This window comes from Gopherus flavomarginatus, chromosome 1 (genome assembly GCF_025201925.1).
Source record: "Gopherus flavomarginatus isolate rGopFla2 chromosome 1, rGopFla2.mat.asm, whole genome shotgun sequence".
Lineage (NCBI taxonomy): Eukaryota > Metazoa > Chordata > Testudines > Testudinidae > Gopherus > Gopherus flavomarginatus.
Genome location: NC_066617.1, coordinates 44,114,527 through 44,139,658, shown reverse-complemented (window position 1 = coordinate 44,139,658; position 25,132 = coordinate 44,114,527). Strand labels below are relative to the sequence as shown.

Below are 25,132 nucleotides of genomic sequence, written 5' to 3'. Positions count from 1 at the left end.
TCTTCTTCACACAGTGCACAGTCAACTTGTGGAACTCCTTGCCTGAGGAGGTTGTGAAGGCTAGGACTATGACAGCATTTAAAAAAAAGAGAACTTGATAAATTCATGGAGGTTAAGACCATTAATGGCTATTAGCCAGGATGGGTAAGGAATGGTGTCCTTATCCTCTGTTTATTAGAGGGTGGAGATGGATGGCAGGAGAGAGATCACCTGATCATTACCTGTTAGGTTCACTCCCTCTGGGACACCTGGCATTGGCCACTGTCAGTAGACAGGATACTGGGCTAGACGGACCTTTGGCCTGACCCAGTATGGCCGTTCTTATGTTCTTATATACCCTCTTTCACAGATAAGATAAATTCTGTAGACATTTGCTGTCCTTTCTAAACAGATATCTCTTATGAGGCATGATTGTGGCAGCAATAGGGTAATTACTAAGTTTTAATTACCTTCCCCTGAGATTCATTCATACACAAAAAGAAAGACAATACAATTTTTTAAAATGTGACATTAATTTAGTCACGTTAAGAATGTTTAAAGTGCCAGGACCTCAAGAATTTGAAAGCCTTCAGTGTAGCCCTGGAAACCAGCAGCTTCCATCCTACCTTCCTCTTGGTCTGATGAATGAATCTTTGAAGCTGATATGGTTTTGTATTAAAGCTTCATTTGAGAAGGACAAGTTTATTTTTTTATTCCTTCTGAGAGCCAAGTTTAAGTCATAACTTAGCTCGGAGTTAAAAAAAAAAAAAAAGCTGGCTGTCTTTAACAGAGCAGAGCTAGCCCAGTACATATGCATTTCATACACTCCACAAATACAAAGCAACACAGGCTGAAGCTGCCCATTTCCAGACCAGCCTCGAAGGGTGGTGGGTTGTGTGTGCATGCATGCATGTGCCCTCACAGGTTAGCACAGTGGTAAAATGTAGTGGCAGAGTTATGCAAAGAAACGTGCTGAGCACGTTACCCAAGTCATTGCTATTTCCACACCGACTTTTGCTTTAAATTGTTTACTTCAGAAATGGGTGAATCATTAAAACGAGGCTATGTACCGGATTCCTTTTTTAGTTTAACTACTGATCTTCAAATCAGTTTACTAAAGTGTCATCATCATCCAAGCTAATCAATATTTAGCACATTAGTTGTTTAAAATGGTTTTATCTTCCTTCTTTAGGCCCATAACTACCAGACTCTTGTGCTGATTTGACTTAACATGCATCTCACTGGTGAGATTAAACCAAACTTGTAACTCTGTTGCATTATGAAGATAGCAGCCAGCCAGTGAAGGAAGTGCTATATGTGGTTTTATATATAAGAGGTAGGCATCAGTATTATACTGAATGAATATTTTACTGCTAGATTCTTTATCCATACAGAGTAAGGTACACCAAATATATGCAGAAATAGTAAGAGTAACACAATTTTAGGCATTTTCAAAACACTGTTTGCTTGATAGTGTCATTTAAATCAATTCAGTGATGAAATCTACTATCTACGTCAAACTACAACATAAATATTACTTATTTTCGTAACTGGGCAGCCTCTGAGTCACCAATATTCAGCCCCATTCATTTGCTAGGTAAAAGGACAGTATTACGACACTATAAAATAACCAAGTTCTTAGTTTACTTTTTGGGTTAATAAGAAATCAACATAATCAAAACTATGTTTTCCTTTCTAGTTAATATTTCTAACAATGGTTCAATATGTCTCTTGAAAATCTATTTTAAATGACGGCCATACAAACTAGACAGAATAGTAAATTAAGCTAGATCTTTAGAAAGGCCTCTCAGAAAGAGGAAGAAATAAAAATGTTTTACCCCTTGACGTACAACTCTTCCACAGTCGCCTGCCAACCTTCCAAAGAATAAAACATTGATGGTGCTGGTCTTTGAACATGAATTCTCTGATTCTATAAAGAGAAGCAAAAACAATCAAGATTACTACAACCCTTTTATACCAAAATGGTGAGGAAGTCTCTACAAAAACATTTTTCAATACAATGTGGTACATATTTTTATTTGAATAATGAAAAATATATATTATATACACATACACACACACACACACACACGCAAAATATTTTAAAAGGCACAGAAAAGCAGCTATAAAAACAATACTGGCTATATGAAATAGAAATTTTTCATGTGTCTGATCACAATTTAAAATGAGCGTGTACAGAGAATCAATGTATATTAAACACAGAAGTGACAAAGCTTCCACTTGGATGATTTATGTTAGAGATAGAATACACTACCAAGTTATATTTAATTCTCTGTATTAGCAAAGAATATATTATATCACTATTTTATATAGAGACAATCCATGACTTGAAAAAAGTCCTTTCACCCACTTGTAAGTACCAAGAAGTTTTCCCTGGGGAGCTGGGAGAAGCTAGATCTTTAGAAAGGCCTCTCAGAAAGAGGAAGAAATAAAAATGTTTTACCCCTTGCTATAATTAAGCTTTCATTTTAAAACATATTTCTAGCTGTTTTGGTTACAGAATAACCATCTGTGTGTGAATCAATACAGTCATTTTCTTGAAACTAAAGAACTTCAGTGTCTCTGCTGAGGCCCACAGATATCCTGAGCTGCAGCAGAGTGAAATTAACAAATCTCTGGGGAGGTTTTATGCCTATGCAGACCTGAAAAGGTAGCAGTGAAACTGACAATGACTGCATCAATTTCACCTGCTGCTGCTAGGAGCATCAGCACTACAGATAAGTTTCATTTACACTGCATCCTTTTCAGGGATGTATAGTATACATACCCACATAGCCCCTGTAGCACAGGTCCAAACAGCAGTGGAAATAGTGAGGCATGGCTTATGTGAGTAGAATAAAGACATGCCTGAAGGGTGTCTGTACGTATATACTCAAGTACACACCCTATAAGACTCTCTATTCACCCAAGCCATGCCTCCCCATCTACACTGCTATTTTTGTCAGTACAGTGTCCTGCTGCTTTCCCATTGATAGAGCCCTTCTCTGCTGTCTCCCCTCTGCCAGAGCTTCTCACTGGATCACCTAGCTGCACCCTGCAGCATGGACACAATGTGCTTTTCACTCTGGCATGTAGCTACATGTACACAACACACTGCTGAAAGTGATGTGTAGTGTAAACGTAACGAGAGAGCACAAGAACCACAAAATAACCCTTCAGGCTGGAGAGGTAGAGTAACAGATTAGCACCCCATTCCCTACCCTCATGCAACAACCAGGAGACAGAGAGCAGTGCAGTAGCAGAGATTCTTCAGTGGAAGACAGGATAGGGGTGAGGAGAAATAAAGTCTGAAGGAGGAAGACAGAAATAAAATATTTTCTTCTGGGCCACGAGAGAGACTTCAAAACTTAGACACTGAATTGCAGTGGCAGATTAATGATTCTGCCGCCCCTAAGCCCTGAAATAATTAATAATAATAAATAGCCAGCCCGGCCCCATATGAACTTGTTTTAGTTTTTTTACAAATTCATTTTAACTAAAATAAATCTAAATATCATTAAAACAATTGAATATTTACAAGTTTTATTATAGATAAAATTACAAGTACAGCGGACCCTCGCTTGAATGCACGTCCGTATAGCATGATTTCGCTTACAGGGCAGGACCGTGCATGGATCCAAAACTGAGAACTGCTTAATTTCTTCCTTCCTGTCATATTATTAACGTTTAGGATTCTCATGAGTATGTTTACTAAATGGTGTCATGCCGTCATTGGTGGTTTCAGTACGTGCTATTATTGGTAGAATCACAGCGTCACTGATGCTGCGATTACAAAAATGCTGCTATTATAAATTTGCCACCCCTGCAAATTTGCCACCCTAGGCCTAGGCCTTGTTGGCCTAAGCGATAATATGCCACTGCTGAATTGCCAGAGTCCAATACACAAGGTAGAGCCCCTGAGCAGCATTTAGGAACACCATCTGCATTCTTTCCCCACAGGAACTGAGAGAGTTGGGCTTCTCAGGGTATGTCTACACTACGGTATTATTCCGATTTTACATAAACCGGTTTTGTAAAACAGATTGTATAAAGTCAAGTGCACGTGGGCACACTAAGCACATTAATTTGGTGGTGTGCATCCATGGTCTGAGGCTAGCGTCGATTTCTGGACCGTTGCACTGTGGGTAGCTATCCCGTAGCTATCCCATAGTTTCCGCAGTCTCCCCTGCCCATTGGAATTCTGGGTTGAGACCCCAATGCATGATGGTGCAAATAAAGTGTCGCGGGTGATTCTGGGTAAATGTCGTCACTCATGCCTTCCTCCGAGAAAGCAACAGTAGACAATCATTTTGCACCCTTTTTCCCTGGATTGCCCTGGCAGATGCCATAGCACAGTAACCATGGAGGCCGTTCAGCCTTTTTTTTTTTTTTTTTTTTTTTTTTTTTTACTGTCACCGTATGTCTACTGGATGTTGCTAACAGACGCGGTACTGCAGCGCTACACAACAGATTTCATTTGCCTCTGCAAGATAGCAGAGACAGTTATCAGTTGTTCTGTACCGTCTGCCATGCCATTGTAAATTGGCAATGAGTTGACGGTTATCAGTCGTTCTGTACCGTCTGCTGCTGTCATGGGTGCCCCTGGCTGAGGTTGGCCGGGGACGCAAAGACAAAAATGGGAATGACTCCCCGAGTGAATCCCTCCTTTATGGTATCTAAAAATAGAGTCAGTCCTGCCAGGAATATGGGGCAAGTGTACTAGAGAACCAGTGTACCAGAGAACCAGAGAGCACAGCCGCTCCGTGTCAGATCCCGCAGAAATGATGAGCTGCATGCCATTCTAGGGGGTGCTTGCCCCTGCAACAATCCCACCCGTTGCTTCCCTCCTCCCTCAACCTTCCTGGGCTACCATTGCAGTGTCCCCCCATTTGTGTGATGAAGTAATAAAGAATGCAGGAATAAGAAACACTGACTTGTTAGTGAGATAAAATGAGGTGGAGGCAGCCTCCAGCTGCTATGATAGTCCAGGTAGGACATTAAACAGTGCAGGGGAGAGGAGCCCAGAATCCCGCTGCTATGATAGTCCAGGCAGTACAGAATCTTTTCTTTACACATGAAAGGGGGGGGGCTGATGGAGCTCAGCCCCCAGTTGCTATGATGAGGACTGTTACCAGCCGTTCTGTACCATCTACTGGGAATGACCGGGAGTCTTCCTATTTTTACCCAGGCGCCCCCGGCCAACCTCACTTGAGGCCAGCCAGGAGCACTCACGGGCTGATGATGACGACGGATAGCAGTCATATTGTACCGTCTGCCACTGGGGAGGGGAGGGGAGGGGAGAGGAGAGGATACTGCTGTTCACTGCCGCAGCATCACGTCTACCAGCAGCATGCAGTAGACATACGGTGACATTGAAAAAAGTCAACAAACAAACAATTTTTTTCCCTTTTCTTTCACGGGGGTAAGGGGATAAATTAACGAGCTATACCCACAACCACCCCGGACAATGTGTTTGACCTTACAGGCATTGGGAGCTCAGCCAAGAATGCAAATACTTTTCGGAGACTGCTGGGGACTGTGGGCTAGCTGGAGTCCTCAGTACCCCCTCCCTGCCTCCATGAGCGTCCATTTCACTCTTTGGCTTTCCGTTACGCTTGTCACGCAGCACTGTGCTGTGGACTCTGTACCATAGCCTGGAGATTTTTTTCAAATGCTTTGGCATTTCATCTTCTGTAACGGAGCTCTGATAGAACAGATTTGTCTCCCCATGCAGCGGTCAGATCCAGTATCTCCCGTATGGTCCATGCTGGAGCTCTTTTTGGATTTGGGACTGCATCGCCACCCGTGCTGATCACAGCTCCACGCTGGGCAAACAGGAAATGAAATTCAAAAGTTCGCGGGGCTTTTCCTGTCTACCTGGCCACTGCATGCGAGTTCAGATTGCTGCCCAGAGCGGTCACAATGGTGCACTGTAGGATACCACCTGGAGGCCAATACCATCGATTTGTGGCCACACTAACCCTAATCTGATATGGTAATACCGATTTCAGCGCTACTCCTCTCGTTGGGGAGGAGTACAGAAACCGGTTTAAAGAGCCCTTTATATCGATATAAAGGGCCTCGTTGTGTGGACGGGTGCAGCGTTAAATCGGTTTAACGCCACTAAAATCGGTTTAAATGCGTAGTGTAGACCAGGCCTCAGCAGTTGTTTCGAATCTCACTGGCAATCTTTCCTTTCCTCATCTTTTGTTTCAGCTTCTAGCTGTGTAGTTTAGTCTTGACTACTAAATCTCTCTTTTTTTCTAATCCAAGTCAATCAGTTAAAGATACAGCTTTAATCTGTTCAACCTGGAATAGGACTCAATATGTTATACATTATGTCTTCTGTCAGCACAACAGCCACAACAAATGCTTTGTTTCCATGTATCAACCATGGTGATTACTAATGAATTTGATACACTTTGTTCTTCAGTTTTTCCAGTGGTTACAAACTAAAGAAATGCAGCATTAAGATAGTACATAAAAGTAATATATTGCTGGAACAATCCATGACAGATTACAAGGTTCCATAACTACAGGAAGTCTGTTGAAGCACTATAGTCACGTTGTTTCAAAGGACTCAGTGGCTTGTAAATTTAAAACATCATATTTTGAGGGACTGCATACAAAGCTTTTTTTTTTTTAAAGCACCGAACACAACAATACAGCTCTTTTCCAAGGTTTATTAATACTGATATAGCAAAATTTTAAGAGATGCATTAGTAACTTCAGCAAAAGTAAAGAATTGTATGTTTAAATGGGAATACCTTGAAGTACAATCTTGAAAAATTCTGTTCCATTTACAAGTTTAGTTAAAGGGTAGGAGAGAATAACTGTTCCCTGAAATGAAAGAAGAGACAAAAAATTTTTTTAATTAATAAAAAACTCTAAAATAAAGCTATGAGCAACTCTGGGTCACTGCAACAGAAGTAACTGGTAGATGCTCAAATCACAAAGCCAACTTTTGGTCTGCAGTGTCCAGCATGAATTAATGTTATCATGGCCTGACAAACAGATTGTGGGGGAAGACTTACAGTAATTTGGTGGTCAAAATTGGTACCATTACAATTGCCAAAAAAAGGCTATCCTAAAGACATTAGGCTCGATGTCTTTTGCCCTCACTACTCCCCTTGGAAGGCTGTTCCAGAACTTCACTCCTCTGATGGTTAGAAACCTTCATCTAATTTCAAGTCTAAACTTCCTGATAGCCTGCTTATACCCATTTGTTCTTGTGTCCACATTGGTACTAAGCTTAAATAATTCCTCTCCCTAATATTTATCCCTCTGAAATATTTATAAAGAGCAATCGTATCCCCCCTCAACCTTCTTTTGGTTAGGCTAAACAAGCCAAGCTCTTTCAGTCTCCTTTCATAAGACAGGTTTTCCATTCCTCGGATCATCTTAGTAGCCCTTCTCTGTACCTGTTCCACTTTGAATTCATCCTTCTTAAACATGAGACACCAGAACTGCACACAGTATTCCAGATGAGGTCTCACCAGTGCGTTATATAATGGTACAATTAATTTGGTCTTTGACTACTAGCGGTAAATATGCCCAATGGCTTGTGATGGGATGGGGTGGGATCTGAGTTACTACAATTCTTTCCTGAGTGTCTGGCTGATGAGTCTTGCCCACGTGCTCAGGGTTTAGCTGATCGTCATATTTGGGGTCGGGAAGGAATTTTCCTCCAGGGGAGATTGGCAGAAGTCCTAGGGGGCGGGGGGTTCGCTTTCCTCTGAAGCATGGGGCACGGGTCACTTGCTGGAACATTCTCTGCACCTTGGAGTCTTTAAACCATCATTTGATGACTTCAACGGCTCAGACACAAGTTTGATACAGGAGTGGGTGGGTGAGATTCTGTGGCCTGCATTGTGCAGGAGGTTAGACTAGATGATCATAATGGCCCCTTCTGACCTTAAAGTCTATGATTCTATGAAATGTCATAGAATGCACATTTTAATCACCAGCAACTACTAAACAATGTTTTATAAAGCTACTTGAAATTTCTCTAAAAGTACCCGAAGAAGTAGGAAGCCTTGAAGGTTAAGTACTTGCACTGCTTCAAATTAGGTGCACCTGGCTAATATAAACAACCATTTTGCTCCAAGCATTCATGCAGCATCTGGGCACATCTTACCATGGTGTGTGTGTTTTGGTTTGGTTTTTTTTCCCTCCTTTCTTTTTGCGCCTCAGTACTCAGAAGCTTATCTGTGTCTTCTGGTAAAGTGACAAAATCTAGTTTTGTGACATAAATCAAGTGGGCTTTCGATTAGTCTGCCTCATACTTTACGCATTTCTACTGATGCAGATACATACTACGTATTCTACATCCTTAAAATTACATTTGATAGTTAGTGACAAAATTACACCACTGTCAGGTGCTGTACCTGTCTTTGAAAAAGGAGCTGTCCTAATCCAAGTGTCCTACATAGCAAAAAGTATCAGGAAATCAAACACTGCATATTACAATGACCATCAAGGAAAGCAATACTAAGGGTTCGTCTACACTACCAGGATAAGTTGACCTAAGTTACGCTACTCCAGCAATGTGAATAATGTAGCTTAGGTTGACTTACTGCAGTGTCTACACCATGCTGCATCGACAGGAGATGTTCTCCCATTGACTTACCTTATTCCTCTCGTTACGGTGGAGTACCAGAGTCGACTAAAGAGCTCTATGTTCGATTTAGTGGGTCTTCACTAGACCCGCTAAATCAACCCGCACTCCATCGATCGCAGCAGCACTGATCCCTTATACATGTAGACATGGACTAAGTATTTGCATTGACGCTGCAAGAACTGTTTGTACATGGCTTTCATTGGAGTAGCTATGAATCTCCCCACTTTCTTTCTTCCTCAACTACCACTAGAAAACTTACGCTCCTAAAGTTCCTCCCCAAATGTTCCCGAAGAAGTACAGGACGTGTGCCGAGAAGTTAAATGTGTTCCATTAAGTAGTATGTGTTTTGGGCTTTTGCCCAGCACGTGCTCACTTTCACAGCCCTTTCCCTCATGTATCCAAACACCTTTGTGAAAAACTTCGGAAAAATGGGTTACAGTGCATAGTCTCCAGAATAACACATTCCAACAGAATAGCTTGGACACTAATTTCAGCTGTCAGTTCAACTTAAGAAAATCAAATTTCTGTGTGACAATATTTTAAAAACTTATGCCTAAACAAACATCTAAAATTAGTGGGTCTACTTTTGCAGTTTAGTACTTCGTATCTAGTCAGTTTCACCGGTTCCCCTGTGCAGTCAGTTTCATACAGCAAAAAGAGAGGTGAACTTTTAATAAAAAAAAAAATAAAAAAAACAGGAAAACGTGATTGTAAAACTACAAAATACAGTGGGGAGACTCAGGTCAGCTGTAGCAAGAGTATTTAACTAGACTAAATTCCATGTTGCTTGTGTTCCTTTTAACACCTTTGCTGAGTCAGGATAAATTCATTGAGGACAAAATGAATTTAGATATTGGCCAGAAAAATCAAAAATTGATTCAGCTCCTTTCCTTTTAGTTCTGCAACATGGTAATCCCTCTAGAGTGTGATAGTAACTATTGAGTTCAACCACTGAGATGATCTCAGTCTATTTTAGGGTTGCTCACAGCTAGCCATGCAAAACTGGATTCTCCAGAGCACTTAGCAATCAACATTGCTTCCTCAACATTAAAAAGGATGAGTTTGCTAACTGTATTGTTTTGTGCCAAACAACTCTTTCATGGTCACCTGCTTATTCCCAAAAGAGGCTGCAGCAGAATCAAGCTCTCTCAATGTGAGACAAGTGCCCTAGGTGATTGTATCTAGCTTCTCCTTTACAATCAGCTAAAATACTGCACTATCACCAGACACACTAAATATTCTGCTTTCCTACTGCAGATGTAGATTTTAGCAGAAATATTTCCTAAGTTAGAATCTGCTTTTGTCTGCCTCAACATTTTACTCCATGTCCAGTAATTCTGTACAGTCTGTCAGGTTTGCTTGCAGAAGTGGCTGTTGCTTGGCAGGCTGAAAAGCCAGAGTTTATATACTGCAAAGAGCACAAAAATATCCATATGTGGGAGGGGAGGAGAAACCCACAACTTAGGAAAATTTGGACTCTTTTTTCCTCCCAAAAGACTTCAGGGGGTGTGGGGTGTCATGTCCCTTTTCAATTTTCAAAATATTTCCTCTCATCCTCTTGGGAATACTTCATTCCACCTCAAGAAACTGCAACAAGAAGCCCTTCCTGCAGACAAAACCAAACAAAGACATGGAGGACTGAAGACAACGCAAAAAATATAGAGAAAGGAGGCCAAGACCTCTCTTGGCCACACACACACACACACACACACACACACACACACACACAACATGATAGCACTTAAAAGAAAGAGAATTCAGTTCTCCTAAGCTCCTGTGTTTTCCCCTTTCCCCCTATTACTCTCAGTCAGGGGTGGCCAACCTGTGGCTCCAGAGCCACATGGGGCTCTTCAGAAGTTAATATGCAGCTCCTTGTATAAGCACAGACTCCAGGGCTGGAGCTAAAGGCACCAACTTTCCAGTGTGCCGGGTGGTGCTCACTGCTCAAACCCTGGCTCTGCCACAGGCCCTACCCCCACTCCACCCCTTCCAGCCTCTCCCCTGAACCTGGCATGCCCTCAGTCCTCCCCCACCCTACCCCCAGAGCCTCCTGCATGGCACAAAAAAGCTGATCAGGAGGTGCAGGGATGGAGGAGGCGGCACGGATCAGGAGATGTTACAAACAACCATTTTGCTCCAAGCATTCATGCAGCATCTGGGCACATCTTACCATGCAGCATCTGGGCACATCTTACCACACCTTACTCAGCGAGGCAGCAAGTGGACAAGAGGCACTGGGAGTGGGGCGGGGGAGGGCATGCGAGGCTGCTGACATTACTGCGGTTCTTTGGCAATGTACATTGGTAAATTCTGGCTCCTTCTCAGGCTCAGGTTGGCCACCCCTGCACTCATTGATCTGGTCTGCAGGTTCAGCCCCCTACAGAAACAACAATCAGGCCAGTTGGCTTGTGCCAAGATCTCACTAGCATCCCCACACCTTAAGGGAAATGGATCTCTATATCACATCCGCCTCACAGGCCTTTCCCTGAATGTGCACAGTATGGAAAACAATGATAGAAAGTTTGAACTGCATGGCTTGTTTGGCTTTTTCTTCTAAACAGATTGTTTTTCACAGCAGACCTAATGGAAGTTTAAGATATTCATTCCCATCCCCCAAGTGTCTGGGATGATAAAATGGATTTAAAGATTACATTCATAGAAATCTTGTTAAAGTAAACATTTTGATAAAAGAAGAATGCAATATGGCCTCACATTTTAAGAAATAGATCTAAGGTGTCTATTTCACTAACATTCTGTGCCTGAAGCTGAGAATACACTCCTAAATGTGAACTGCTCCATACCCCCTACATTTCTCAGTCTGGAACAACTAACTACTTGGCAACCAAACACTGCTATTATCAATGTAGCACATTTTATGGCAAGGGAATAAAGAGAAAAAACAATTACATTTTGATGTGGTAGCTGCTATTAGAATAATTGTCTTCATAAAATTGGGAGACTGCATTGCTTTGTACAAGAAATGTGAAACGCCTTTAAAAATCACCAGACCAGAAAAGTGATTTTTATCCACAGTACTGTCATTTTTGGTTAGGTGATTTTTGTTGTTTTTTCCCTTTGTTTGATTAGTTTATTTAATCAAGCCCCAAAACCACTCCCAAAACTGCAATTTTTTGGAATACAAATCCTATAAAGAAAATGGTAATGTGTTTTATATACATTATCTATAGTTAAATAAAAAAATTCTTCAACATTTAAATCTACACAGAGTAAAACTGCCAACTTCAGTGGAGCCAAGATTTCACTCAAGGTGTGTAAACTACTTAGATCTAGTGAGGATATACCAATGCCAGGGCCATGTAAATGAGGCTTACGCATGCCTTGTACATTTAGCATTTTATTTTTTTTTATATGAACACCACGCTCTTGCTAGTAAGTTACCTGAAAGTATTTGCTGGCCTGATCACAACCCATTTGCAGGTATTTTAAATCCACTTTCTGCAGGTAGCTTGGTAGTAGATTTCCAGGTGTGCCATCAATGACCTGAACAGGCATAACTGCTTTATCTAAGTGAGATTAAAAATAAAAACACTAATTAGTCACATATTGCTAACTTGTATAGTAAAGACATAATTAAATCTCGTTGCAACTTCGGTTTGAATATGAAACCTCTTCAATTGAGCCGGAGTTCAGCTGCTTCATTTGGCATATTTATAATCTTCTACGGCAGATGAGCTCAAATACCTTACCGACGTTAGCAGGATGCGAAGCATATCAAAGGAGAGCTTGCCTGATGCTAGGTATCAAGTTAAGCCTCTTTAATTCACAAGCTTTCCAGTATTTGTTTTAAGAATTCATTTTATATTAAGTTTTTCTAACAAAATAATGCTCACACATAATACTTAAAACAGAATAATGAGTATCATCTTCCCATAAAATCCACATAAAATAGTAAGTATCAGACTTTGACCTGGAAAGCCAGAATAGATATTTTTATGTCCTTACCAGCAGTTTATTGCCATACAAAAAAGCTACAACAATTTCTGTTGGTAAAAAAAAGTCATATGAAGTGTAGCATGAATTTGGCATAAAAACAACTTTAACGAGATTACAGAACTTTGTGCACAAGTTCTCATACAACTTATACAGAATAATCATAGAATATTAGGGTTGGAAGGGGCGTCAGGAGGTCATCTAGTCCAACCTCCTGCTCAAAGCAGGACCAATTCCCAATTAAATCATACTAGCCAGGGCTTTGTCAAGCCGACCTTAAAAACCTTTAAGAAAGGAGATTCCACCACCTCCCTAGGTAATACATATGGTGATTTAATAAAAACTAGACTCCACGGATTTTTCAAGATATCAGATGATAAAATAAAACAAAATTAACTAAAACTTATTTCTTCATACTTAGTCTTTTTGGAAGATGTCCACTATAATAGAACTTCCAGTCCTATCAGTCTTGTCCTTCCACTGGTTTCAGGCAAACTAACCAAAATACTTGATATTTTCTAACTCTCAGAAACCACAATAACACAAAATCTTTCATTCACAAGATCATGCTCAATATTATACTCTTCAATAAACAGAGTTTCATTCAATGATATATAGCAGGGGTGGGCAAACTATGGCCCGCAAGCCAGAACTGGCCCGGGGGATTGCCACCCCTGTGGCACCACAGGCCCTGCGCCGCTCCTGGAAGTGGCCGGGACCATGTCCTTGTGGCCCCTGGGGGAGGAGGGGGTGGAAAAGAGGGCTCCACGGGGAACCACGGCCAATGGGAGCTTTGTGGGAGGTACCCACAGGCAAGGGTCAGTGCACAGAGCCCTCTGCCCTCCACCCCCCAGGGATGTGGTGCCAGCTGCTTCCAGGAGCGGCGCGGGGCTAGGGCAGGCAGGGAGCCTGCCCTGGCCCCAATGCGCACCGCTGTTGCTCCGGAACTGCTCCGAGTAAGCGGCACCAGGCCCGAGCCCACACCATGAACTCCTCCTGCACCCCAACTCCCTGGCTGAGCCCCCTTCCGCACCCCGACCCTCTTCCCTGAGCCCCCTCAGACTCCGCTCTGCCTCAACCCCTTGCCCTGAGCCCCTTCCTGCACACCACACCCCCTCCTGCACCCCAACCCCCTGCCCCAGCCCTACATTCATGGCCCTGCATGCAATTTCCGCAGGCAGATGTGGCCCTTTTTCATCTCACTACTTAAGAACTCTTAAAACAGTATTTCATTTTACTTTAAGAGAATTAACTGTTTTCACTATTTCAGTCCATTCAAATTGCTTGTTTCCTACCATTTCTTTCAACTCTAGGCTTGTTGAATCATCACATAACACTTATGACCCATTTTCAGTACTGATCATAAAATAAGCTTTTGCATTTTCTAAAGTAAAAATGAGAAACAATAATGAATTAATCATACTGAAGACTAAAAAGCACGCCAGTGCATATGGAGCCAGATGTCTTGTCATCTCACAGTTTTCTAGCAATTCAAGACCCCCAACAAGTAACAACTCCGTCTACTCCTTCCCAAGTTAGTTCCTTCATTCCCAGCAGTTGAGTCCATCTACTATTCACACCTCCCTCAGTGGTCATCCACTCCTGTTCCCCCATCTAAGCTACATTTACACTGCAACCCAGGGTGTAATCTGCAGCTCGTGTGGAGGTGCCCATGTTAGCTTTAATCTAACTACCTCGCTAAAAAGAGCGGTGAGAATGTGGCAGCGCAGGCTAGCAATGTGAGTATATGCTCGGGAGGATCAGGCAAGTTTGTGCAACCATGCCCTTGTACTGAGCTCGTCACACCAACAAGCCAAGGCAACTGCAGTGGAGGAAGGCTTGACAGTTGTTCCTTAACTTGGTCACTGTACCTGGGACCCCTTCATTTCTTATACCTGTAGTGCAGACCATCTACAATTGGCAGTGAAATATGTTCTCTGAGCTTTTAGTCCAGTTTTAGAACTTTGGCCCTAAAAGATTCAGTTATCTTCTAGCTACAGTAGAACCGCAGAGTTACAAACACCTCAGGAAAGAAAGTTGTTTGTAACTCTAAATAAAACATTATGGCTGTTCTTTCAAAAGTTTACAACTGAACATTGACTTAATATAGCTTTGAAACTTTTCTGTGCAGAAGAAAAATGCTGCTTTTAACCATCTTAAATTAAATGAAACAGGCACAGAAATTGTTAACTTACCTTGTCAAAAAAATGTTTAAACTTTCCCTTAATTTTTTTAATAGTTTACATTTAACAAAGTACTGTACTATATTTGTGCTTTTTTTGGTCTCAGCTGCTTCCTGATTGCATACTTCCTGTTCCAAATGAGGTGTGTGGTTAACCAGCCAGTTTATAACCCTGGTATTCGTAACTCTGAGGTTCTACTGTATCGATATCAAGTCTTTCCTTCAGACAATGAGTTAAAAAGCAATACCAGTAAAACCAATTTTTGGGTCCTTCACCTACTGTATCCAGGCAATGAGGTATCCATGAGAAAGCACAGTATATTCTAGTACGTCTGTCAAATTAGCCCTCACTTGAGAATACTTACTCCTTACTTTGGGGGAATTTTTTTTTTTAAACACTGTAATGCAAATTTTGAAAAAATACCTTCTATAACCAAGTAACAAAATGAGCTGGAGAAAGTAGCAAGACTTCATGAAGCTCTTGATACCAAATCTCATCAGTTTACAGAGTATCCCACTAACATACAGAATAAAATGATGAAAATACTTCCTACGCCAATAGTGCAACTGCCTTTTTCACTACTTTCTTCCCAATAAAGAGGCCTGACAATGTATAGAAGACAATATACAGAAGTCAGTGTCAATAATGTATAGAAGACAGGGTCAATAAATCCTGCACATAATACTCAGAATATCATACACTTTGAACTGCAAAGAAGGTTAGACCCACATTTATGGATCAAATAAACAAGCAGACACTCCTCGGCTGACAACGATTGCATAGACTTATTTTATTTATCTTGGGTAGACAAAGAAAGCAACTTTGAAAACAGTGATATTCTAAAACACTACAAGGATTTTACAGCTGAAATATCCTATGTTAGGAGGACCTAAAAAAAACAATGGGTGAGAAGAAGAAGGTGAGTGGAATGGAGTGTGTAGTAGAGTCTTCCCCTACCAACCAAATGAGAAGGAGGAAACAGATAGGAAGAGAATCTCAAACCCTCCTCATTCTAGTGCTGAAGGCAGAAGATGTGGGCTTCTGCCTAAACAGTCACTCCTGGAAATTACCAAAAAAGTCCTGATGCCCCTTTTTATGCAGGATTACCAAGCATCAAGCATCTCACGTCACAGTCACACATTTGAAAGTCCTGTCATGCATTCTGACATCTCAGCTGCATTCTCACATTCTGCTGAGCTGCGGGAAGGCAGAAAGCATGGGCCCGCAGTTCTGCCTTATGGCTGCCGATTGCAGGATCCTGAGACACATGAGAGTGTGGATAGCAACAGAAGTGTTTATAACCAGTAAAAGACACTCTCCTATAGAATCTGGAATTGAAACCAGGATTCCAGAGAGTCTCAATATTCCTTTTTTGACTAGCAAATAACTGTGAAACTTATTGGCAAAATATGTCTCATCCCCTTTTGGTAGCTTCTGGCCCACACCGAGGACAACAGCATACTATTGCTAGCACTTAGTCCATTAGCTCGAGTAGTAGAGGTCTGTGCTGTGGATTTGAAGGTCCAAGCCTTGCCAGACGACTCACGTGGAATTTATTATGGTACCACGTGATGAAATTTCTGTATTTTGCAGGATTGTTTTAAATTAGGATGTTACAGTAAAAACTTAAATAAAAAGAATATTATGTTTGCAACATAAAGCAAAGTTTGGAAATGCCAAAATTAAGGTTACTCAGGCAACCTTAATTTGGCCCCTTGTGCTTTATTATACAGCCTTTAATGATATGATTGCATACTCTCTTTTTCCCTACAGGACCCTGGCCTCATTTCATGCACAGAATGGACTGTGCTCTGGGAATAATCTGGGTTCAATTGTTAGAGATCGTTGTCTGTAGGACTCTCTGCTTTATTTGCTGCAGAAGCTGGAAGGTGTGTTGTGAATGAAGCTGAGGACTGCAGGAACATAAGGAGAGTCGCATGGTCAAGGCAGTTGAATGCTGTCCTGGAGAATTAGATTCTATACCTGCTTCTGCCACAGAGTTCCTATGTGATGTTGAGCAAAACACTTACAAACATTTCATGTGTGTTCCTCATTTTCTGAGTACATGAGTTGAGACCCTGGTGTCTGATTTGTAGAAGAACTGAATATTCACAGCTGCAACTGAAGTTAATGAGAGCTGTGCTTTGAACATCCACAGTGCTAAAAAGTAGTAAATGCTCTGAAAAATCAGGTCCAAAGCATCTAAAATTGGATTTCCAGAATTAGTGGATATCTTTTACATTAAAGTATCTGTGCCTCAGTTCCTCATCTATAAAATAGGGATTCCACCACCTCACAGGGGGATTTGTGAAGATTAATGTTTGTGAAGCACTCAGATATTATGAAGAACTACAGAAAAGTCCACAAGGAAATTCATAATTCTGTTTTTATAGGGTTTGGATGGTGTGCAGTACGTGAAATATGGGGCTACAGACACTGAATGAAGATAAAAAGCACCCATTCAGTGCATAGAACAATGCAAGGATCTTGTAGGAGAAAAAAATAGTATGAAACTATATAAGTAAAGACTATTATAAGGCATATATGAGAGGAAGGATAATCTAGTGATTAGGGAGCTAGCCTAGGACATGGGAAATCTGGCTTCACATCCCTGCTCCACTACAATCTTCCTTTGTGACCTTCAACAAGTCATTTAGCTTTTCTGTGCCTTTGTTTTCCATCTGTACAATTGTCCTAGCCTTAGAGTGGCTGGCAGTCTAGGTACTGTGACAAAGTTCCTCCTCTACCTTGGAGGGTCCTGCACTTATTTGGCAGATTTGCTCACCTCAGTGATCTTCCCCACAGTCTGGGTTAACTTCTCCTCTGTCTGATCAGGAGTTGGGAGGTTTGGGGGGAATCCGAGCCTGCCCTCTACTCCAGGTTCCAGCCCAGGGCCCTGTGGATTGCAGCTGTCTATAGTGCCTCCTGTAACAGCTGCATGACAGCTACAACTCCCTGGGCTACTTCCCCATAGCCTCCTCCAAACACCTTCTTTATCCTCACCACAGGACCTTTCTCCTGGTGTCTGATAATGCTTGTCCTCCTTAGTCCTCCAGCAGTATACCCTCTCAGCTCCTTGCACCTCTTGCTCCCAGCTCCTCACACACTTCCTCTTCTCTGACTTCTCCCTCCCTGACTGGCGTGAGCTCCTTTTTAAACCCAGGTGCCCTGATTGGCCTGCCTTGATTGGCTGCAGGTGTTCTAATCAGCCTGTCTGCTTAATTGGTTCTAGCAGGTTCCTGATTACTCTAGTGCAGCCCCTCAGGGAACAGAAAACTATTCATCCAGTGACCAGTATATTTGTCCTCTACCAGACTCCTGTACCCCACTGGTCTGGGTCTGTCACAGTACCTACAGCATAATGCAAGAAACCTACAAAAGTCAGCCCTACTCGATGTTTGCTTAAAAAAAGGAGATGATGCTGATGCATACCACAAAGGGTTCAAACTAGGTTGCACAGGCAATATACAAAAGAAAAAACCAAAAGACGATAATCTAACTCTTCCTCATGGCAAGAGTCCCACAGCAAAAAATCCCTCCCCTCCCCATTACATTACACCTACATTATTCACTAGTTGTACTGTACTAAGAATTAAGAAAACATCCTTTTGTGAAAAGAAAAGTTACAAGGTAAGTATGCATCTTTATTGCTAAATCCAACTCATGCTGAGAGTCCGGTTAAACAAATAAGTTAAGCACTTAAGGTTTTTACACAATAAAAAATGTTCTTTTTTGAAGAGATGTGTATTTAAAAACCAATAGATGTGACATTTAACTATCAAAAACCTCAGAGGTCACAACTCTACAAGGCAGCATTAAAAAAACATTCAGAGTAACTGCGGTGTTAACTGTTATATTAAATAACTAGGAGTAGCTAAATGCTACTAGGAGTAGCAAAAATGTGGTAGCAAATATTAAAGCTTGAAGCCTAAGCAGGAAAGTAGACAATCATATCAAATCAGACCAAACCAGGGGATGGAAGGCGGGGGGGGAGGAAATGAGTGGAAATACATCAGAACAAATCAAACAGATTTCGAAACATGGCTCATACCCCCACTTACAGGTTTATGTTTAAAGGGATCTCATTAAATACCTGCGAAGAAAGTAGAGGTTCCTTGTTACAATTAAGGCAACAAAATAGCCAGAGATAAGTGAGTTACATTTTATGTGATAAGAAAGATTGCCAGTGAGCACAGTTTTTTTCCTAATGGAGTCTATCTTCCTATTTCACAAAGATGCAATAATTCTAACAACTTTGGAATTTTATTTTAATCATCACTAATGTACTTCATTTTTTAAATATCATGATGTGTTAGTGTATTGTGCATAATGAGAGTTGTCAAAAGGTTATCATTAAACATTGTCTGTTACAGTACTAGCAGAATCTATGCCCTTTTGCACACTAGTAGCTCCTACTACTGGAACTTGCATTTAATATTTCCTGCTTGGAAGATAATCTAAACAAGGGGAAAAAGGTTCTTGACTGAGAAGTTCTTAAGTTTATCTGAAGTTATGCTGCCAATGGGGCTATCGTTTGCCAACATCTTTTTAGAGACAAGCTATGTCAACGTAAGAACCTGTGCAAATTACAGACACAGTATAAGTTATCCTCCTATGCATTTTAGTGCAGACAAGAAACAGATGCATGCAAACTTCCTCATTACTTCAGGACCTGTACATTATAACTAGGCTTGGAAGGATTAGATTTTTGTCAGTAAATGCTGATTTCTCTGTGCACACAAACCAATGAAAAAATATTTCCATTGACAATAATCAATGTTTACAGATAGGTAAAGTAAGAAAAATGCTGCTTGGCGACTTAAGAGTTCAAACAAGGATATTTAGTTTTTATATTTTGATTTGTGATGTTGAAAATGTGTTTTAGTGGTTATAAAGCTAACTTTGTGAATCTCAACACCTACTATCATTAAATAATTATTGTGCATGAGTTCGACAACTGAGCTTTACAGGACAAGTTAGCAGTGGTGAAGGAACAAACATACACCCACTCTAAAGGAGGATAATAATAACATATACAGCGACTAATATTACAAGTCATTTTTCTGAAAAGAAAGTCTGTTACTAAATCAATTCCTCCCTCTTACAACTCTGTGCACCCTCCTTCATCCTGCTCTTCAGCTGAGGAACCATACACACATCCATTTCTTGTCTGAACTAATATGATTTGAAGAAGACAGCCTTTTCATTTAAACATATCAAGCCAGTAATGTGCTGTAGACAAACGCACTGCATGGAGTGTGGAGGACCCGAGCTGATTAGATTACCACAACATCAGCCTGGAACTGCCATTATTAGAATCTCTAAAGGACAAAAGAGAGAAATTACAATTTTTACTCAACATTTACCATAAGTAACTTAAAAAGTATGTTTATGGTCAAGCATTTAGGTATCCTACCTATGGTCATAACCATCTCTTTTAGTTCACTGAGGTAGGTCTCAAAAAGCAAAAAAGCCTTTTTGTTACTAATTCCTTTAGGATGATGTAAATAAACTAAGGGTTTGGCTACACTTGCAGATGTAGAACGCTTTGAGTTAAACTAGCCTTCGGAAAGCACAGTAGGGAAGGTGCTGCAGTTTGTCCACACTGACAGCTGCAACACACTAGCATGGCCACATCTGCGGCACTTGCAGTGACATTGGGAGTGGTGTATTATGTGCAGCTATCCCAGCATTCAATTGGGAGCAAGGTGCTTTTCAAATGCAGGGAGTGGGATGGAGTGTGACAGGGAGTGTGTTGTGTGTATGGGGGGGAGAGAGAGTGGATTTTTGGGGTGCTGTGCGTCAACATGCTGTCTTGTAAGTTCAGATCCCCCTTTCCCTCACCTTTCTCTCACACACTGACAGCAAGCAACATTCCTAAGTAATGTTTGCTTTGTCACGGAGCAGATACGCATGATGGCTGTCAGAAACTGAGCTTTGAAAGGGCATATCCACATTCCTACAGCCGAGTTAAAAAAAATTACAGGAGTGGCCACTTGACTTAAGGGGACTGACCTCCAGAAATGTCCCATAATCAGAGCGCAGTAATGCAACACCTTGTTCGCAATGACGTTGCGGCATCTCAGCCAAGGCATATCAGACCTTATTCCTCCCCACTAGATGGGAGTACCAGGAGCGCTCTAGCCACGGAGTCAAAGCATTCTACGTGCCTTGCCAGTGTGGGAGTGAGTTAGAGCACACTGGTCGGCTTTAGTGTGATCTAACTTGCAAATGTAGCCAAGCCCTAAGGTTAACTAACCATTCTTAAATTCTGACTTTAATCAAATGTAGGGACCTCAGGGCATTTAACTACTGCACGTTCCTAAATGACTGAATATAAGGGAACACAGGACCTTTCTAATTGGACTAGATTATATTTTTTCTCCCCTATTTAGTACTACACAGTGGACTGTTTTTTCTCCTCTCCTATGTCTGCAGCAGTAGGGTCTACTCCACTAATGCCTTTCGATAAAAAAAAGATTTAGATGTGCCACACAAATAAACATGAATGCTAGATATAAAAACTAAAATAAGACAGCAAAGATGAGTATTTTAAATATACCTTTGGCTCCTTACTGTCTCTATAAAGGGGGGTTGGGAGAATCATCCCCTTTAAAATTGACACAAATTCCTTAGAATTGTTTTCCATTTGTCCAGGTTACACGACAGAAGAGATGTTAAAAGGGAGGGAGGGAGGGAGGGAGAGTAGGCCTATGAAGAGCCATTTTAGTATCAGAAAACAAAAATATACAGGATAAGGGAGACTATTTTCTAAGCTTCATGCATACAACCCAAGATGCAAACTTACTATTACACATGCCTGCCCTTAAATGTTGGGTTTACAGAAAATTATGTTCTATGTCACATAATAGCCCCTCTCGGGTTTGTTTGGTTTTTATCAAAATACATAAATCCAGCACAACTGCCAAAAAATATATACCCTCAGCACCCGCCTCCAGTTACAGTAACCAGGCACAGTCACAAGATATAACGACTCCCTTTCATTTTCAAACCAATCCACACAACATGAAACGCAACCCAAAGCAATTTGTACAGAATCGTGCACGGTTGGGAAGAAATGGGACCTCAAACCCCACCGCTCTCAAATGTAAAGAGACGCTTCCACAGGCCCCAACTTTCCTTGGCGCTGGTTGGTGCACCCCTCGGCCCCGCCCCGCCTCCTCTCTGCCCCTATTGGACCCCCCCAAAACCCCGCCCAGGCCCCGCCTCTTCCCCCCTACCGCCTTGCCCCGCGAAGCGGTTGTTTCCCGACTCAAGCGCGGGGAGGGAGCAGAAGCACGGGTCGGCGGCCCACTCAGGGGCGCAGGAGGAGGCGGCGGCGTAGCGGAGGCGAGCTGGGGCGGGGAGCTGCCGGTGGGTGCAGAACACCCACCCTTTTTTCCACTCTAAAGTTTTAACTCTTACGAGGGCTCCTCTCCCCCTCGCTGGAAGGATAATCACAACAGGAGACTCACCTGTCACGATCACAGGCCAGGCAGCAGCTCCCCCTTAGCTGAGCCCCTTTCCTAGCCCAACCAAAACAATGCAACGGCCCCACTGCGGATGTCCCCAGCCTGGGCAGGACGCAGCGCTCAGCTGACTCTGGGAAAGAGGCGTGAGCAGAGGCGTCCCCCAGACCGGCTGGGCACTCAGAACCCTGCAGGGACCCGCTAGGAAGCGCCTTGGGACTTAAGTACAAACCCCGCGGCTTGTCCCGTCTTCCTCCGCTCAGCCGCCTACGCTCCTTCTACGTCACTGGTTCTCTGGGAAAATGGCGTCCTCCGCGCTCCCCTCCTTCCGTCCCCCTACACGGGGCTCGCCAGCCCCGCCCTGCAGGGGCAAGGTTTCCAGGGCGAAGCCAAACGGCCGCCATTTTTCTTGTGGGCTGCAGCGCGTTGTGTGTCCGTTAAGTCCTGCCTCGTGCCATGTCCATATTACCAAGGGGGTTTCCTCGCGGTGTTAAACTGTTCGAGGGCCGGGGCCAGAGCGCGCGCCCCGCGATCGAGAGTTGCCGGAAAGCGGCAGCCTAGGGAACGGCAGGGCCGAGGGGACTGTCTGGGTTGGGTGGAGACTGGGGCGGTCGTGCGGCGGAGTCCACGGGGAGGGGGAGGGGGAGGGGCAGGAGCTCGGGCCCAAAGTGATGCTGCGGGTGACCTAAAGCGCGTAGCCAGACCCTGTCTTCCCCAGGGACACAGACATCGAAACTTGTCTTCAGTCTACCCCCGAGTCCGTGCACCAGCCTACGCCCTGACTTGTGAGCCTGGGCCAGCCATACCGACACACACAGGCTTTGGGAGGCTGCAAGACCGAGCAATCTCCCCACGCAGAGTGAGACAGGGGATAAGAGACTGAAGCGCATTTGGTGAAGAATGGAGGGTTGCTGGCTGAGGGGATCGCCTCCTCTCCCCCCTCCTTAGTGGAGACCTGAGGCCAGTAATTTCCCTACACCCCCCTCTCCCCAGTTTTGTGAACTAGTTACATGCCAAACTTGGTGGCTGAATTGTGCGACTTTGTCCTCTCCCATGTTGCAGGGGGGCCAACAGTTGGGGTTCATTTGCACCGGTGTGCATATCCCCAATGACCACACCGGAGTGGAGAAGTAAGTCTCTTTATTTGAAATCAAATAAGGTGCAGGGAGATACAAAATCTCAAATCGTGCACAGATTACTATCCTCTTCCCTACTTTATATACTCTACTTGTTTACAGAGATGTTCACAGGTGCTACAACTGATCATTTACACTTCATTAACTACCGGATCCTTTAATTAACTACATCCTCTTCCCACAATACAGAACCCCCTTTGATTAATCACATCTTATACCATAAACAAAGGAACAAAAGAAAAATAATAAATGAACACGTACTCATGCTAGCTTCAAAAGAACATATTGATTAGCCCGTGGGGGGGGGCAGTCCGAGGGCAATCGTAGGCCTGAGAATGTAAACTTTTGACCCCACGCCATATTACCAGTTACTTGGAGCCTTGCCCCCACCCAACACCCACAACTATTTCACATTTGGGGACAATATGTACCTTCAAGTCAGTGGCACTGCTATGGGTACCCGCATGGCCCCACAATATGCCAACATTTTTATGGCTGATTTAGAACAATGCTTCCTTAGCTCTCATCCCCTAATGCCCCTACTCTACTTGTGCTAATTGATGACATCTTCATCATCTGGACCCATGGAAAAGGAGCCCTTGAGGAATTCCACCAGGATTTCAACAATTTCCATCCCACCATCAACCTCAGCCTAGACCAATCCACACAAGCAGTCCATTTCCTTAACACTTCTGTGCTAATAAGCGATGGTCACATAAACACCACCTATACCAGAAACCAAACAGATTGGCAAGGTCGCTATACTTTGCTGGAATTAGGGGATTGGTATTTCCCAATGCTGATGTTCACAGCCTTCCTTGGGGCTCTTCTATGCTAGGTCTGGTTTGACACCACAGCTGGCAGAACCTGGAGTTAAGTCGTATCTCCTGTGTTGCCCAGAAAATGCTCTAGTTATAGAGGGAAAGCCAGGGGAGGCTCAGTATGACTGGGAAGTGGGATGAGAGGATCAGGTTAAATTGTAGGGTCTCTTGGAGGACTTGAAGAGATTCTGTCTCATAGGAAATGGGCCCAGAGGACAACATATTACTGTCAATTGTCCCTACCCAATCCAGAGCAAACTTCTGTACAGGCAGGCAGTTAACTGGCAAAAGTCAAGTCCATGAAGTTGCTAGATGTCCTGGAGTCAATAAATGCAAGCAAGGTTCAGTTTACTTAAGGTGTGTCTGGGATCCAGAACCAGACCTGGACTTGCTAGTGGGGTTGATGAGAGTCCTGTAATGCAGGGACACATGCAAGTAGTAGAGGAGGACCATTTGGGGAAGCTGATCCCCCTGTTACTTCCAGCCATGATCCCTGTATTGGGGCGGCACAAGATCATTTACTGGCACAAGGGCCAGGCTGAACCTATGGGGCACCCAGAAGCAAAGTGGCCACACTCCCAGCAATACGGACAGAGCCCATTCTGGTACCAGTGCTCATTCTCGGTCTGTGAAGCATCTGTAAGTGGCATCAGTTTGCATGGGCTCTGATCTGGGATTGGGCAGAGTGCATGGTCAGGGGGCTATGGTGCTAGGCTGGGATCTGTTGTAACTCCTCCTTTCCAGGGATTGTTCAAACAGCCAGTTGTCAGTCTGGATACAAACTTGATAGAGGATGACAACTCGGGGAAGGAGAGGTAGGGCGACCTGAGCCATCTCATCTTTTATGGCATCATTTGGCCCTCAATAAAAGTGGTAGATCTGCACTGCCTCATTCCAGGTAGTGTAAGCAGCCAGGCACCAGAAGTAGGCTGAATAAGCTGAGCCTGTGAACCCTGTGTGAGGAACTGCAAGG

General features: G+C 43.0%; 1 protein-coding gene across 9 annotated transcripts in view; it reads right to left on the bottom strand.

The window, feature by feature from the left end:
- POT1 (protection of telomeres 1) overlaps window positions 1-22,485 on the bottom strand; it is a 170,360-nt gene extending 147,875 nt beyond the window's left edge. For 3 of the 9 annotated variants that reach the window (XM_050936141.1, XM_050936149.1, XM_050936150.1), the window contains exons 1-4: window positions 22,209-22,485; window positions 11,999-12,123; window positions 6,747-6,819; window positions 1,818-1,909 (exon numbers count right to left, since the gene is read on the bottom strand). In XM_050936141.1, the coding sequence (XP_050792098.1) occupies window positions 1,818-1,909; window positions 6,747-6,819; window positions 11,999-12,112 (279 nt within the window). In that variant the 5' untranslated portion in view covers window positions 12,113-12,123; window positions 22,209-22,485. Of the gene's footprint in view, window positions 1-1,817; window positions 1,910-3,200; window positions 3,299-6,746; window positions 7,245-10,057; window positions 10,206-11,998; window positions 12,124-18,794; window positions 18,882-19,981; window positions 20,055-22,208 lie in introns of those variants that run through there. The other 6 variants (XM_050936142.1, XM_050936143.1, XM_050936145.1 and 3 more) reach the window with 6 other exon arrangements.
- Window positions 22,486-25,132: the final 2,647 nt, after the last annotated feature.